At 32.0% G+C, this 17883-nt stretch overlaps 1 protein-coding gene across 2 annotated transcripts in view; it reads right to left on the reverse strand.

The window, feature by feature from the left end:
• Positions 1–892: 892 nt before the first annotated feature.
• The window catches only part of LOC108903714 (UDP-glucuronosyltransferase 2B15), a 62466-nt gene continuing 45475 nt past the window's right edge, over positions 893–17883 (reverse strand). For both annotated transcript variants that reach the window (XM_018705988.1, XM_018705990.2), the window contains exons 2-4: positions 7100–7322; positions 6318–6540; positions 893–1667 (exon numbers count right to left, since the gene is read on the reverse strand). In XM_018705988.1, coding sequence (XP_018561504.1) covers positions 1373–1667; positions 6318–6540; positions 7100–7322 — 741 coding nt within the window. In that variant the 3' untranslated portion in view covers positions 893–1372. The remainder of the gene's footprint in view (positions 1668–6317; positions 6541–7099; positions 7323–17883) is intronic.

Below are 17883 nucleotides of genomic sequence, written 5' to 3' on the forward strand. Positions count from 1 at the left end.
TAAATTACTATGAAATTGACCAAAGTGGGATTAATTCAAGAGCGATTTTCTCAGAAACCGTTAAAGATAACGATTTGAAACAAGAGTACCTTTTTAACGTAAAACAGTTCGGGAAAACGGAATTTGCTGTCCAATTTGTTAAAAAGTCAAAGATGAAAAAGTTACACACGCAAAGTACCAAGGGCCCCCCCGTACCCACCCCAATGGACCTTGTGGAAATAAATGGATTAGTCCATCAAATTGCTCATCAAAATTTAGCTGTGTATACCAAATTTCATTCATTTATCACAACGCGATTGAGAGATATTGCAAAAAAATGATTTCCATTCCTCCCTCTTCAATGGGTCCCTGTGCCCTTAGGAAGCATTTCCGGACCCATGTTCATATGAACTTTTTTACATAGTTTTGATCATAGAATCGGCCTGTTCAGGGTTGGCAGCTAATTATGAGACACCCTGTATTCTGGCTCACTTTAGGCAACATTTTTCCATAAATTAAAATACAACAAAATTTTCGATCTTCTCAACTCTATCCGTGGACACACTGTAATGCATTTGTTGTAGTGGTATTAGTTCTTATTTTTTAAAGAACTGAATATTTTTGATATATTCTGGATATATATTTTCTTGATGAAGGAATCTGTAAGGGTTTAAATAATGGTATTAAATAAAAGTAATAGACAGTAACAAACAAGTTTTATTGCATAGAATTTAACAAAGCAACTTTTAAACCCCAAATGTGCTATACTGTTAAAATTTAATTTGGATTAAGTAAAAAATATGTTATGAGCTTAGTGTGCTTTATTATTTGATTAAACTGCCGCGATGTAGGCAACAATAGACACTTTACTTATCTGCATGGAATATGGAATTGTAGGATTAATAACTTTATAAGTACTTACACTTATTCAATGAAGTTTCACTGAGATATATCATTTTTCTTTATTGGGTAATATGCCAGCTGTGAAGAAATATTAAATTTAAATTAAAAATTTATTAAATAAGCCCCTGCACTAAAAGGATCAGCCAATAGGTATTTTTATTAAAACAGTTTTACTAAACCAAAAATTTGACACTGAAAAACGCAAACAAATATAAAAAACAAAAGTCTTGAATTTTCGATAATCGATCTGTTTTGGTTTTCATTGCTCAGCTATGACGTTGAGTTGTTAAACTATTTGTCTACCCTTTTTAGTGTGAGAGTTTTGTTTCTAGGCAAAACTGATCCTTTTCGTTACTAAATTATTTTCACAGGTCGCAAAATATCCAGTAATTAAAAAAAAACTTAAAACTATGCCACAAATAAGTAGCTTCAGGCAATATACTAAAGTATATTATGTTTCTACATTTGTACAAATCGCTGCTTTAGAAAATCAATTGACTTTCTTGTGTACTGGTACTTGTTTTCCTAAGAATTTCGAAATAAACCTATATACAAATTTAACCAATAAGACTACAGCAGTTATCACAAGTGCAACAACCGCCAATAGAAAACTTATTACATCTATAAGATAATACTGATAAAGTGGAATATCCGCAGCGGGATTCCTTAGGTGTTTGGCACCCTTATTTCGAATGACATATTCAGTCCACCATACCGCTTTTTCTAGACCAGTCATAGGCGTATCTAAAGCGAGCTGTTTGAGACGCCGCACTGTGTTGCGATATCTGAAAGATATTAAATATATTAGTGTTTCAATTACAGTGGAATTAGGATCTATTATGTATTTGAAGTGATAAATAAACATTAGTACCATTTGTCCCCTGACTTATAACTACACAATCCCTAAAAAAAATTCTGTATCAGAGACATGACTACATAGATAACAGGCGTGGAATTAACCCCCTTGTAATGGTGGGTGTGAATTTAATTTGCATATATCTTTTTCCAACGCTCAAAATATTATTTTAAAATGTTTTCGCAAAATATTTATAAATTGTTGCTTTTCAATATAAAGCTTTAGAGATGTTTTAAAATCTTATGAGCTTTGACCTTCATATGCGCAGAAACATAATTCCGACCGTCGCCTAAACTATTCTACGTCCTAAAAACATTACACCTATTGTTCACAGTCTCTCTCGAGCTCTAGCGTAAACAAGCCTTTGATCCTATTACAAATATCATAATAAAATGCCATATGCTTTATTATTTTAATTTAAACAATAAAAATATACCTATATAATGAACGTTCGCCAGTTGACTTTATTGATGACCGAGCGCCTTAGTTCATTTCTAGTTGTAATGAGGCACGTGGCCTAATTCTGAGTCAATGTTTTCACAACGTGCTTATTAGAAGAATTATGGGGATACGCCACGCCTTTCGCGCATTTCGCGGCTCATGAGATATTAAAAGATCTCTACCTTGTCCTCACTATTTTACCCTGTTTTAGGAGATATTTTAGCGTTTTACTAAAAAATACCCTGGTATATCGGTTTTTGGGCTACGGATTCGGATTCAGCATGAAAAAATACACAATATCTATTCATTCCTCTGATACAGAACTCTTTTGTAGGTATGTGTTAGAGAGTTTAAATTTTCATATTAAATAGCAGTCTCTTGGCCCCGGTTACCAATTTTTGGATACGTATTTTAAATGGGATGTTATTTTCTTTATACAGACGCACAAAATTCTTTTCTCATCATACTGTAGATGAGTGGTGACGTTATCGATATTTTTTTAATAATAATTATTTATTTATTTTTTATTTATTTCGCTCTATAGCTATTAAACATGCATACACATTTAACCAATTTTATACAAAACACAAATTGACATAGCTGACATCATAAACAGGAATGACAATAACCGAAATTGATACAAAATGAACTACAATTTATCGACATACAATTTTGTAACTTCTCTAAAAAATTCTCCCAGGTAAAGAAATAAAAAGTCGTATTCCGTCGCTAAATAAGGTTTTTTGCAACCTGCTTGTTTTAACAAAATCAATTACACTTAGTTCTCACATTATATGGGTGAATTTCAGCTCTAGTTGTTAGAAAATTCTGTAGATATGTTGTCAGAAGTCCGTTCTTAATTTTAAATATTAATATAACATTAGCTCTTTCAATCATGTGTTCGACTGGCAGCCACTGCAACGTTCTTTGCATATGTTTTACTGATATATATTTGTCACAGCAGAGAATACTTCTCATAGTCTTATTATGTAACAGCTGCAATCTTCCAATATTTTTTTTGGTACAAGAAATTAACAACGACATACAATAATTAAAATGAAGTATAATCGTATTATAGATTTACAATTAGCTCCACTGTGACAAATTGAAAGAAATGCAATGAAAAAAAACAACTTCTTTTGTCAACTTTTTGCCAGAGATAATGGCTTTATATATATATATATTTGTTTTGTACGTTTTGATTGATTTTTTATTTTCTTTCCAACTACATAAAATTTGTATGTTTTTGCATAATGAAATTTTTGAAAAAAAAATGGGACAAATTTCAGATTGTAACCTTAGTTTATGGTGCTCGCTTTTTAAAACATATCAAATGGAAGGTGCTGGAAAAACAATTATTTTTACCGCTATCTGTCACATATTGGTATGTTTGTAATTGTTGTCATCTTTCAAGTTTAACTTACATAACCAAATGAATGATTTTAATGAAGAAGTTGATATGCTGCAGGTTTATTATGAATATACAAAAAAAACAGTGTTGCAGCTTTACAATTATATCGACAACGTTATCCTAATAGAATTTCCCCTAACAGAAGAAAAATTTGAATACTTGAAGCAAATCTAAGACAGTATGGAACGCTAAAGAAGAAAAAAGTATTTTTTGGATATACATACTTGCAATGAAAATCGAGAGTTATTACAAGAAGTACAAGAAAATGCGAATACTTCCATACCTACGGGAATTAGCCAGGAATCATAATTTAACCGAGTACACGTTGCGTATAAAATTTTACATAAAAATAAATTGTTTCCTTACAACGTGAATTTGGTTCAACATCTTCATGAAAATTACTTTGAACAAAGAATACAGTTCTGTCGCTGGTTAAATAATGCAAATAGTATTCCCAACTTTCTAAAAATCTTTTTATGGACAGATGAAAGTAATTTTTCTAACCCCATGTTTAACCGCAATAACATCATACCATTGAAGCCATGATAATCCTTGTTCAGTATTCGTTAAGGTAGTAGTTTTAATATAATTAATTTTAACCTTAGTTTAGTTTACATTTAAAATAACCCGCTATTCTGTTCAATTTTTTATTCTTTTTTGTCTAATTTGCGCGATACCGACTTGCGACACACACAGCTACATGAAGTTCGAGTCGTCAGTTATTCACGCTTAATCGCTGGTTTTCACGAGTGCCGCTATTTGATATACCATATTTTCCATTAATTAAATTGAAGTGTGCCGCAATCTTGTTTCATTCCGTTTCCACTCCGGACTGAAGACTGAGGGCCCTCTGCAACAGGGAAGACCCCGGAAAATCTGCGGTAAGTCGCAAGTCACTCAAAATTTACCTTAAAGATAGTTACGTGCCCAGTTCCATTTAGCTGGAGCTATCCAGAATTAATTAAAAATACAACAAATTATTCAATCCTAGAATTATAAAAGAAAGAAATTTTCAAAATCGATTTCATATTAATGTGTGGTGTGGTATGCTAGGTTAAAAAATATTAGGGCCATACTTCTTTGATGGTTCTTTAACTGGTGAACGGTATAACAATTTTTTCAGAAATCAGTTACAAGAGTATTTGGAAGAATTAACAGTTAATGAGTATGTCCACGTTATTTCCCAACAAGACGGTGCACCTCCACATAATGCCCAAATCAACATAAATTATTTGAATGTTACATTTGAAGACCCTTGGATTGGTACAAGAGGACCCATACATTGACCGTCACAATCCCCAAATATTAATCCACCGGATTTCTTTCTCTGGGGTTCCGTAAAAGACGAAGTTTATCTAACACTACCAAGTAACATTGATCAGTTGAAAGACAAAATTAGTACCGCAATAAATAATATTCCACATAACGTTAAATTAAATGCAGTTAGAAGATGATTCGAAGATGCGAATTATGTAAGTATCGAAATAAATGGACAGTTTGAACAGTACTTTCAAATTTCACTGTTCATTTTACATCGTTTTTGTTTGCATTTAATATTGTATTGTACAATTTTTGTTTATTAATATTACTATGTTATTGTTACATACATATTTTTCCTATACCTTTACTGTCTTATATTTGTTTCAAGTTTACTAATCTTTCTTCCGTTAGGACAACATCTGTTAGGATAATGTTATCGATAAAAATGTTAAGTCGCTCCACTGTTTTTTCTACATTCATAATAAACCTGCAGTATATCAACTAATTCATTAAAATCATTCATTTTGTTATAAGTTGAAAGATGACATCAATTACAAACAAACAGATATGTGACAGACAGCGAGCGGTATGCAAAATTGTTTTTCAAGCGCCTTCTATTTGAGATTATTTAGAAAGCGAACATCGTAAACCAAAGTCAAAGGCTGAAAGTTTTCTCATTTTTTGTAATAAGTTTCGTTATGCAACAGCATACAAATTTCATGTTTGGAAAAAAAATAAAAAATCAGTCAAAACATGCAAAAAACTTTATACAATACCATTCAAAAAATATTGATGACGTCATCACTCATCTACGGTGTGACGAAAAAAAAAAATTTGTAGGTCAGTATAAAGAAAATAGCATCCCATTTAAAAATATATATACTTTACTGGGTCGGGATCTTTATAATCAAACAGACTGTATACAAAAAATCAAAATATTTCTCTCAAATGTGAATTTTTTGAGTGATTTACTTATCTAAAATATGTTTCAATAATGTTTATGACGATTATGAAAAGGAGGTCATATTTTACTGATCAATTATTTTCATTACACGTTCGATTGCCTCCAATTTGTATTGCAGTCGGGACTATCTTATCTCAGTCATTAAATACTGTTATATAGAATTATAATATAATCTATTATAACAGATTTAGTAATATTTTTTACAGTCTTTAAAATACGTTATCTTTATTTACTTTATCTAAACATCGAATATATTATCGAAAATTTATAAACTGGTTTATTTTTTTGTAAGAGGATACTTTTAAAAAGTATTGATTTACCATAAAAAAATGCATATGATATTGCATTTCCAATTATGCCGATGGAAGATGTTCTTTTCTTCAATTAATCCAGATTGACCTTTTGCTCAGCATTCAAAAGGAGTTAACAAAATAGATTGCTGGAAAAACCGATGCTATATTTTTCTTTCAGTATTAACGACAATGGTGTAATTACGAACTTACTGGGGATTTGTTATAACTTCCAACATAGCTGTTTTCAACTTGTCTTTGTCTAGATACGGTCGCACCTCTACGATGACGGCGATACCCTTGCTTTGCATCAGTTTTGCGTTCTGTTCCTGGTCTCCGAAAAATGGAATGACGACAAGTGGTACTTCGCTATAAATAGCCTCTTCCATGGACTGAAGTCCTCCCTGGGTAACGAACAGTATTATATTCGGATGTGCTAAAATTAAAATAGATGCCATTATGATTAAGTTTCAGCAATCAATTAATATCACTGTGAGTCAGTAGTCAATGACAATAGTGATTTGAATGAAAAACATTGAATATCAATTGCTTCAGGATAACAATCAAAAATTAAATAACGCAAATAGTCTAGACTCCTAGAAGTCTCGACCTTCCTTTGACATTGCCATGTATGTTATTAGACACATAACCTGGAATTGACGAAATGTGACACTCAGAAGTGGTGGAAAGAAATTCCTGTGCAGAGACAAGCCAAGATCTTAAAAGGGCTACCGAAAAAGTTCTAGCGAATCTACTGAATTAAGCTTGCAGATCAGTAAGGATAAGGATAAGACTGTTAACTGAACATTACATATTCAGAAAATATATGTCAATTTATTGTAGGAGTGTGAAAGTCTATGGACTTAATCAAAGTTAAAGTCAGATGAGGAACTCTTGAGGTTATGCATCTTCACAATAGTCCTACGGAAGATGGTAGTGGAAAAGAGATTATTTGCACTCTATGTATTTACAATACCTGCAATATGCGAACTTACCCAAAACTGATTGTTGGGGAGACCATTTAATCAGCTTCACGTTGTCTGGCTTTCCAGGTAGTTCATCTGCTTCAAATTTCCACAAAATCTTGTATGGTAATGACTTTAATGTATCTATTATGGCCTCCAGTGTCTCTTTTCTTAAATCTTTGCTCTTCACGTTACTTCCTAAGCTGAAGTAAATGAAACCCTCTTTAGCGCTGTCCAAAAAGTCCTGCACATCCTGTAAAAAAACAATGTATTAGTTGATAATATACGACTTGTGGTAGATCAGAAATATTTGTCAATTTAGGAAGAGGTTTTCCAGGATATCCTAACAGTTTAGTACCAAACCTCTTGTTTTCCAGATACGTTGTGATTGATGGAAATAGATCACATACGACTTAATAGCGTTATACAGGGTGTTCCACTGGGAAATGCGTCGATCGATATCTAGGACTCTCTAGCACTTTCGGTTATATCGGAAGTCGATACCAACTTCGTTATTTTAAATGGGACACCCTAAATATTATTGCATTTTCGTATTCTACGTGATATTTTAGGGTCACTTTATTAAACATTCCCTATACCTAGCAGCGGATTTTTGGTACCTGTAAAGGGCATCGGTAACGCTAAATTACGGTATACCAACAAATTATTACATTTAATAATAGGTGTTTCATTTTTGCTGTTACATTTTGATAACTTCAAACAGCTATAACTTTGTTAACTGAACACTCGTTAACGGAACACCCTACATTTTTTTTACTTTGTCGTACGCAGATTGTAATTTACTTTCAAGCCATATAATTATTATTAAGGTTGCCGTTACTACTTTTAGAGATATTTGCAATTTTCTATTTTTTGTGAAAATAACTTGATATTTGTCAAGTTAGTTGTCAAATTATTGTTACGTCTGTAATAGTTTTTGCTGAAAATTTAAATAAAAATGCCTGGGGATCGTTTAAATCAGGTATGGGCAACCTTTGCTTAGCTGAGGGCGTAATTTCTGGACTTAATCAGGTCGCGGGCAGTAGGCAAGAAATAAGTAGGTAGTAGTGAATAAAAGCCACAAAAATGCACACATTTGTTTATTTATTAATTATAATAGCATAATCAAACATATAAAAAGCAAATTAATAAAAAAAGATAGAAAATCAAATGAAAATTAATGAGATGCTTGAGTTTGAGGCTGAGAAACAAGATTAACATCTGTAAGCCGAGTACGATGCTTATTTTTATTAATTTTCATGATTGAAAAAAGCTGCTCACATTTATACGTACCTCCGAATGTGCAAATTATTTTTCGTGCGAAAACTCTCAGCTGTGGATACTTTTCTTCGGAAAGGTATGTTCTGTAAAATTCGCGTAGTTCCAAATCATCAAATTTAGACTTCAAATATGAGTCTTCTTGAAGCTCGATCAACTCCATTTGTAGGTGAAGCGGAGCATCTTCCACATTACACTTACAAGGATTTGCAAAAATGTTAAAAGTGCTATCCATATTCTTATAATCGGAAAATCGATCAGTGAATTGCTCTGACAGTAGTTCCAGTTTTTCAGTATAGCCACCGTACCGTATTCAATGTTTTCGTGACTGGAGAATGTTAAAAAATGAAAACAGTTTTTACTTCTCATTTGTGTTTCCCACAAGCGAATTTTGTTTTGAAAAGCCCTTATTTTGAAGCTTCAAGTTCAGGTCGTTTGAGTGTCCTGTGATGTCTACCAGGAATGCCAAGTCACAAAGCCAAGTTGTATCACAAATTTGCGCCAATGTCTTCTCTTTCATTTCCATAAAATCAGCTATTTCTTTTCTAAGGTCATAAATCCTTTTTAGCATTTTGAACCAGACATGTTAATAGAATTTGCTAGAATATTTCTCGCGTCGTACTTTTGACCGTACGCGAATACGCGATGCGAACTTTATCAGTTGTTAAGAAGTAATGAGATGACACGCGCGCTGAGCGGTTTATATATTACCCCCAATAAGCAACTGAATACTCTCGATCGTACGAGAGTGCTTCAAGCGCATTGGGCGGCTTCCCGAATGTTTATTTGTTTGCCTCTTTCTAACGACTATTTCTGACTCGATATGTGGCGTTCCACTGCGTACCATTAATAATACTAATATATGTGTCGTCCAGAGTAGACGTATCTGAAAAGGTTCTGTATTTTTAACCATTTGCAGTAGTTATATCAAGATATATCAGGTGTTTTTTTTACTGAAGTGCTTGAATACAAGTATCTCTTTGTAAATATAACATTATTTTCATCTGATAAACCTGTTTTTCTGTGAAAAATCATAATTTGTGCAGTTGGTGTTTCCTGGTCGTACCACCTCAAATAAGAAGTTAATATGTCAAAACCGAATACAAGAGGTGTCCTTCAAAGTGGTGACAAGTCAACAGATGATGCCACTGAACAACTAATAAAAAAGGTATGCCAGAGTTTTTTTAACAAATTGATAAGTTTGAAGAGCTAAGCAAAAAACTTGATAGCGTAACCACAACTTTTCATAAACTAGACGAGGCTGTGAGTTCCAATAAAGAAGCTATTTCTAAACTAAGAAATAATTGTTGTCAATATGATCAATTCATGAAAAGAAATTGCTTAATTTTGTATGGTTTGCAAGAGGCCAAAGGAGAGGATGTCATCGAACTAGTATGTTCGGTAATAAACAATAAATTACAAATTCCTTGTACATCAGCTGATTCTGCCTATCGTTTTGGTGTAGTATCTGCAGGGACGAATGCCAGATCAATACGAATAACTTTCTTATCCAATATTATGAAGAGTCGTATTTAAATCGTATAAGAGACGTATTTAAATCCAAAAAGTCGTTAAAAGGTACAGGAGTTATGATATTTGAGGATCTTACCAAGGAGCAGTATGATCTATTTGGCGAGGCTAAAAGGAAATTCGACCGTAATGCATGGACAATTGCCGGCAACGTATATGTGTTAAAAGATAATAAAAAGTGTCTTATTAGTAGTTCTCAAGACTTGTGAATTGGTTGTCGTGGTAGAACTATAAATTTTTGCCCACACCAAAAGAGTATCCCAGCCATTAAAATGTTTTTTTACGTTCATAAATATCTCTCATTTTTTGCGTTTGCTTCGTCGCTGTGAATGCTTACTTTGGTGTTGGTGTTGTGAATTAGTTTTTTGTTTCTCTGTACATTTCCTGATATAAATGTTAATTAATATTTAAATTATAATGCACAAATGCTATTTATGTATGGGCTGAACCTTTTCCCTTATAAGTGGTGTATCAGATACATATTTTCTTCTTTTTCTTTTTTGATTACATAAATTTACTTTAATAGGGTTACTTAGTAGGTAGGAAAGCAGCAATATCCATATGTTAATTTATTATCAAAATTGTCGTGGGCTGCGCACAAAGGTAAAACAATTATATGATAGTTCGCTTGATACTGATTTTGATTTCCTGTGCCTTGTTGAAACGTGGTTGCATGAGGGGATATATGATGGACAAGTGTTTAATTTAGATTTGTATGATTTAATTAGATGTGATAGAAAGACGGAAGGTACCTTAACTCGGGGTGGTGGGGTGTGCATTGCGGTAAAAAAAGGAATAGGTATAAAAGTAATTAAAGCAATTAAGAAGCAGAGTCATTATGAAGTTTTAGTTTTAGATTTTTTTCTTAATAGTGTAAGATACACCTTTGTTATTTTATATATGCCACCAAATTCTAATAGTGAGCAATATGCTAATTTATATGACTTCATAGAGAATAATGTTAGTCATACAAATATTTACATATTTGGTGACTTCAATCTTCCCGAAGTATATAAGGAAAATAGGACCAATAATTTTCAATATTATTCCGACTTCATAAGTTTTTTATCATTGAAGAATATTAATTATATACGTAATTTGAATAATGTAATTTTAGATTTGGTGTTGGTCAGTAGCGATGATTATAACATTAAGATAGATAGAATAGCTGATCCTATAGTACCTGAAGATACTAATCACCCTGTTCTGGAAATAGTTCTCGGTGAATCTCAGACTAATATTGTATAAGATAACACTTGCAGTACAATTCGTTATAATTTCAAAAAATGTAATTTTTTAGATTTGGTGAATGCATTTAAGCGGGCGGATTGGTTGCCAGTTCTTACATAATCCGATGTTAATGTGGCTGTCAAAAGTTTTTACGATATTTTAAATAATGTGTTTGAACAATACGTACCTAAGATAATGATTAAACAATTTAACCGAATAAAGTATCCACCATATTTTACAAATGAAATAAAACATCTAATAAAGGAAAAAACTAAGTTCAATAGGTTAAGGAACATCTCTGAGGAGCTTAATTCTAGGTATCTTGAAATAACTCAAACCTAAGCGGGCTGTAGGTGCGGACGGGGTACCACCGTATGTTTTAAAGGGTTGTTCTGATTATTTCAGGGAACCTCTTCTGCATATTTACAACTTAATTTTGAAGACTAATAAATTTCCTGACTGTTGGAAAATTTCACTAGACAATCCAATTTATAAATCGGGAGAGAAATCTAATGTAAATAATTGCAGTATTATCGACGCCTGCAAAAGTTTTTGAACAAATATTGTACCGTAACTTATGAAGTCATTTTAGCACAGTAGTCAAAGACTGTCAACATGGATTTGCCCCTAAGATGTCAATATCAACTAATTTGGCTATATTCACCGATGATATATTCAGTGCATTTGAGAACGGATGTCAGGTGGATGCAATTTTTACAGATTTTCAAAAGGCAATTGACAGGGTAAATCATGATGTGCTTTTAAAAAAATTGGATATGTACGGGGTGAATGACAGCATAATTAAATTAATTGTTTCTTATTTGCAAAACCGCACATTTAAAGTCAAATATCATGGAATGTTTTCAAAAGTATATGTAACAAATTCAGGTGTTCCGCAGGGTTCTAACTTGGGCCTACTCTTGTTCTTGTATTTTATTAATGATTTACCCGATTGTCTTCATCATTCTGAATGCTTGTTGTTCGCCGACGATTTCAAGTTTTATAGACAAATTAAAGATGTAAATGGCTGTGCTCTGCTCCAGCTGGACATTGATTCTGTATTGCGTTGGAGTAAAGAAAATAAGCTTCATTTCAATATTAAAAAGTGCTGCAATATTTCCTTTACTCGAAAAAAAGACGTTGTTACTTACCCATATAAGATGGATAATACTCATTTAGTTAAGGTTCATAATGTTAAAGATCTGGGCGTTACGATAGATAGTACAATGTCATATAAACTTCACTTTGACAAATTTATATCTGATGCTTATAAAGCTCTTGGTTTTGTTATGAGGGAATCACGTAATCTGAAGAATATACGAACCCTTATTACTTTATATTGCACACTTGTTAGGCCAAAACTTGAATATGGGTCATTGTTATGGCACGCGCAGCCAAAAAAATATACAGAGCGGGTTGAAAAAATACAAAAGAAATTTTTGAGATATCTATATTTTAAGAAGTATAATAGACCGCCTGACTATATGACTGTAAGAACTAATCAATTATGCCGATAATTTAATATAAATACACTTCATCACCGTCGTATAATTTCTATTCTGCTATTTGGTTACAAAATTTTAAACTGTCTCATTAATGCACCAAATCTGCTCTCCCGGATACTTATTAATGTTCCTTCCAGAGACACTCGTCAAAACCAATTTCTGCATATCCCGTTACGCAAAACATCATGTTCTCCTCTTGCAGTTATGTTTAAATTAATTAATCAAGTTTCATCATACAACTCCATTGATCTGTTTTCACCCCAAAGAGTATTCTTAAAAGAAATTAAACAAATTTTTTCTATAAACAATTTACCATAATCATTTTTTTTATATGTCTTATTGTAGCAAAATCGTTATGTGGATGTTGTTGCCCTTCTGATATAGTGCTGTTATGTATTTAGGATATTACTCTTTGTTAGTGTGCTTGATTTAGGTTGTCACATATTGTACAATTGAGTGTAGTAATTTTTCCCTGTAATTAGGTATTCATGCCTGTTGGGAAAATAAATAAATAAATAAATATTATTTATCGATTTCAATTGATATCGTTATTTGAATTTTCTGAATCTCTCGCGGGCTGGATTGAAGCTGGTGGAGGGCCGGGGGTTGCCCATATATGGTTTAAATTATACTTATGTGGATTATTTTAATTTGTTTGTTATTTATGGAAAAAAGCAGCAGATTCTCTACATGTTCTTGAAATTACTTTGTCACATTTCATATAAGTAATAAAAATTGCAGGTAGTTCTACATAAACACAAAAGGAAGAAACGTTAGCATATATGAGTTAAGAATGATATCTTGAATTAAGAATACATGTAGTTGCATATTTATTACACATTTTTAATAGAAATTTATAAAACCTTATCTTAGACAAATTCTGATTTTTCTTAGGTTTTCTAAAACCGCCAAATTCAATAGTGGTTGGACCGAGAGTTCTTACGCCTTGTAAAACTGGATTTGTGTTAATAAATACCATATCAACATCATCTACGATTTCTTCCAAGTTACGAGTAATATTGAAATGTTTTTCGATAATATGTTGACGTTTAATAAAATTTTTTGTTTTATAAAAGTAATAAAGATGCCAGTGAAAAAATGTGCTTATTAGCTTTTCTACAAAACTCAAAGACCCATAGAAGGGCGTAGCGAAATCTGGATTCAACACTGGATGCGAAGGATTGCCAAATTTGGAATACATTGATTCCGTTAATCCTAGAGAACTTATCAAAATTTTGGGACAGTCGTATATCTCAGCAAATCCTAGAAACTCAGGAAAGAAGAATTCCACCATAACAACATCGAATTTTTTGTTTCGTATCAGATCTTGAATTGGGTCCGTCGAGAGTTGTTCATCAGAAAAGATCAATCCTGCCGTTAGAAGCATATCCAGGATGTTCCACATGGACATGGACTCCTGAACTTGTATACGTATACTGTCATTAACGTATCTATTACACCAACTTATATCTATTTCAGTCAGATTTGTCAGTGCAGAATCTTTCACTGGGTTATGAGTTATAACTGTCACTTTATGACCTCTTAGAGACAATTCCTCCCATAGGTCCTGGAAAGCTATTTGGTGACTATACGAAGGAGTTGGTATAATTGCCAATATATTTGCCCCGTGCAAACCTGTCACTACACTCAATATCACAATTAAACATTTTAAAAACATTTTAAATTTTTCTCGTTCGCTCTTTGAATGTCGCGATCTTTCTGGTTGATAGAGTTAAGATGAAATGAAATTGATGCTGTGGTATTAATAACACCTATAATTATCAAGTGATCATATGTTATCACGAGATAAAATTCGTGCATGTTAATGTGACATTCAGGCCGAGTATGTATCCCATTTTATCATAATAACAGTTACGTTATTTCAGGGTTAAACGTTAAGGTTAACATTAACTGTTAAGATATAACGTGCACGTTATTGAGGAATTAAGACCATTTTTAGCAAATACTCGTATTGCAATTTTGTTGTTTTTGAAGATCCTTATGTGTCGACATTTTTAATAATTATTATGCAAAATTATTATAACCAAGAGTCAGTATTAGACAAAAACACATATAACTGACAGACGTCTTTTAGGTTATGAAATATGAAACAAATGCAAACTCGTAAATAACGGGTAAGTACAACATAGAATAGTTTGTAACACGTTATCTTAAATTATAAGAGTTTCTTAAAGGCAAGGAATTTGGTGTTGCTATGGTTTAACGTACGTGTTATTTGTCTAATGAAAATGAACGGCTTGTTAAATTTACATTTACTTGCCGGTTTTATAAACGCACATCGAAAGTAAGTTGTAAAATTTAAGAAACTTAGGTAAGTATTTACCCTAAAATTATTGTTAGGTTAAATCAAACGAAGAAGGATCTAACAAGGAAACTATCCCAACCCGAACTCTCCGATTTCCAATATTTTTCTATACGTTGTAGACTCGGTTGTAGAACATAAAAAATTAAATGACATATTTTTTTTATCGGCGGAAAAACATATTTAGGGGGTGAAATACATTCTCAAAGTTCGCCCCCGAAAACAGTTTTTTCTAAATATCTGGGGTTCTAATCAATATTTTAAATTGAAAAAAAAAAAAAAATGGAAATTGCTTCTTATAAAAAAAAACAAATGTTTCATATTAGATTCCGTGTTTAGAGGTTGCTACCCTTATTTTTTATTTCAGAAAAACTATATTTTTCAAATATTTTTTATATATAAAAAAATCATATTTGTTAAAAAAATAAAAAATTTGATTTATGTAAACAAATTGACAAAATTAAGTTCTCTTTTTAGGGGGTGAACAACCCTCTAGTGTGCTAAAAATGTTTGTACGATTAGAATTAACATTGCAAAATAAAAAGTTTTTAGTTTTTCTCTAACCATACGAATAATTTGTTCTATTAGCCGCAAATAGATTTAAACGGATGCAAACTACCCCTCATGTTCACCCCCAAAAACAGTATTTCTGTGACATCTCAATATTTTGAAATGAAATAAAATAGAAATTACTTCTTTTAAAAAATAAAATGTTTCACAAATGATTCCGTGTTTGAGGATTGCAATCCTTATTTTTTATTTCAGGAAAACTAAATATATTTTCAAGCATTTTTATATATAAAAAATTCATATTGATTCAAAATACTAAAAATATGATTTTTGTAAACAAATTGACAAAAATTATTTTTCATATTAGGGGGCGAACAACCCCCTAGTAATCCCCTAGTGTGCGAAAAATGTCTTTACTTTTTATCTAATCATACGAATATTTTTTTTCTCTTGGTCTAAAACGGATTTAATCAGATTGTAAACTACCCCTGATGTTCACCCCCAAAAACAGTATATCCGTGATATCTCGGGTTCTAATAAATATTTTGGAATGAAACAAAATAGAAATTACCGAACCCGTTTTTGAGGGATGAACATCAGGGGTAGTTTGCATCAGTTTAAATCTGTTTTAGACCAATAGAAAAAAATATTTGTGAAATATCTGGTTTTTTTATAAGAAGTAGTTTCCATTTCGTTTCATTCCAAAATATTGATTAGAACTCGAGCTGTCACAGAAATACTGTTTTTGGGGGTGAACATTAGGGGTAGTTTTCATCCGTTTAAATCCGTTTGAGGCTAATAGAACAAATTATTCGTATGATTAGAGAAAAAGTAAAAACATTTTAATTTGTAATGTTAATTCTAATCGTATAGACATTTTTCGCTCACTAGGGGGTTGTTCGAGAACTTAATTTTGCCAATTTGTTTATATAAGTCATATTTTTAATTTTTTTTAACAAATGTGAATTTTTTATATATAAAAAATGTTTGAAAAGTATAGGTTTTTTTAAATAAAAAATAAGGGTAGCAACCCACAAACACGAAATCACTAATGAAACATCTGTTTTTTTTATAAAAAGTAATTTTGCAATATTATATTTGCAGATATTTAGAAAAAACTGTTTTTAGGGGCGAACTTTGAGAATGTATTGCACCGACATATTATTTAATAATAATAATGCAGAATTATTATAAATACCCGACTCAGTAGACAAAAACACATACAACTAAAAGAGTTCTTTTAGGTTATGAAACATGAAACAAATACAACGTAGAGCACAAATAACAGGTATCTACGTACAACATAAAATAGCGGCCGTTTACGCACGTTATTTACAAACGTTATTTCTAACATAACGTTTTAGCGTAAATAGGATACGTACTCGGCCTGATTACATTATTAGAAGCTTTAAATTGATAAGCTTAGAAACATTAAATTGTAAAAGATAAGTCTAGACTAGTCAGTAGAGGCAATTTTGTAACAAATACGGGTAATAAACAGAGATTTGCTAAAGAAATGTTACATGTAATAAATGGTATTAGAGGTAAATTAACATATCCAGTGAATTAAAAATCATAAAAATCATATTTACAAGTGATTTGCATAATAAAATGAAAATACTCAAGTGATTGTTTGTGTTAAGGTACAAGTGTGTATGCGACACATTTTTTGAAAAGGCGTATTACTAATGAAATTTCGTGTTAATAATTCTGATTATATAATAAATAATAAAATTATAATGGAAAATTATCTGTTTGCTATATCTTAATTAATATGATATGGCTCAGGCTGAGGCTTAATGGCAGCGAAGTATTTTCAGAGTCACTACTGACGATGTTGGCAGTAGGGTTCTAGGGATTCTAATAGCGGGTCCGCCCTCACATAGCCTAACCCGAGACAACAAGGACAGGTTAAAGATTCCTACTTAAGGCTAAAGAAGTAAAATATAATTCTATATCTGGCGGCAACCAGATACATAGACCACAGCATAACAACCTTAAATATCCGCACTGAAAGCTCTAAAAGCCTTAAATCCACTAGAAGAACTCTTTCTCATATTCGATGAGCAAATATGTTGCAGAACGATAATAATGACGATCAACCAATCAGACCACACTAAATGATGACAAAAATTCACAGGCACAAAAATAAATCCAAACTTAAGACATCCGCATATCATTTCCGAAGAAAATAGACTTCATGAATTTCAGAGAAAAGTAAAATTTACCCATAACCTTGATATTTATCACAGAATCCACTATTTGGGTGAAAACTAGCCCAAATATGGGTCAAAACTGATTTTTTCCTAAATTTTGTCCAAATATATCATTTCCGTAGTATTTTGAGGCACTGAATACGATACTACTCTAACCAAAAAGGTTTGAATAGGGCAAAGTCCAGCAAATTTAACATTATCGGTCTAAAACATATGCGGGGA

The sequence above is a fragment of the Anoplophora glabripennis genome, unplaced genomic scaffold, assembly GCF_000390285.2.
Source record: "Anoplophora glabripennis isolate ALB-LARVAE unplaced genomic scaffold, Agla_2.0 scaffold63, whole genome shotgun sequence".
Taxonomy (NCBI): domain Eukaryota; kingdom Metazoa; phylum Arthropoda; class Insecta; order Coleoptera; family Cerambycidae; genus Anoplophora; species Anoplophora glabripennis.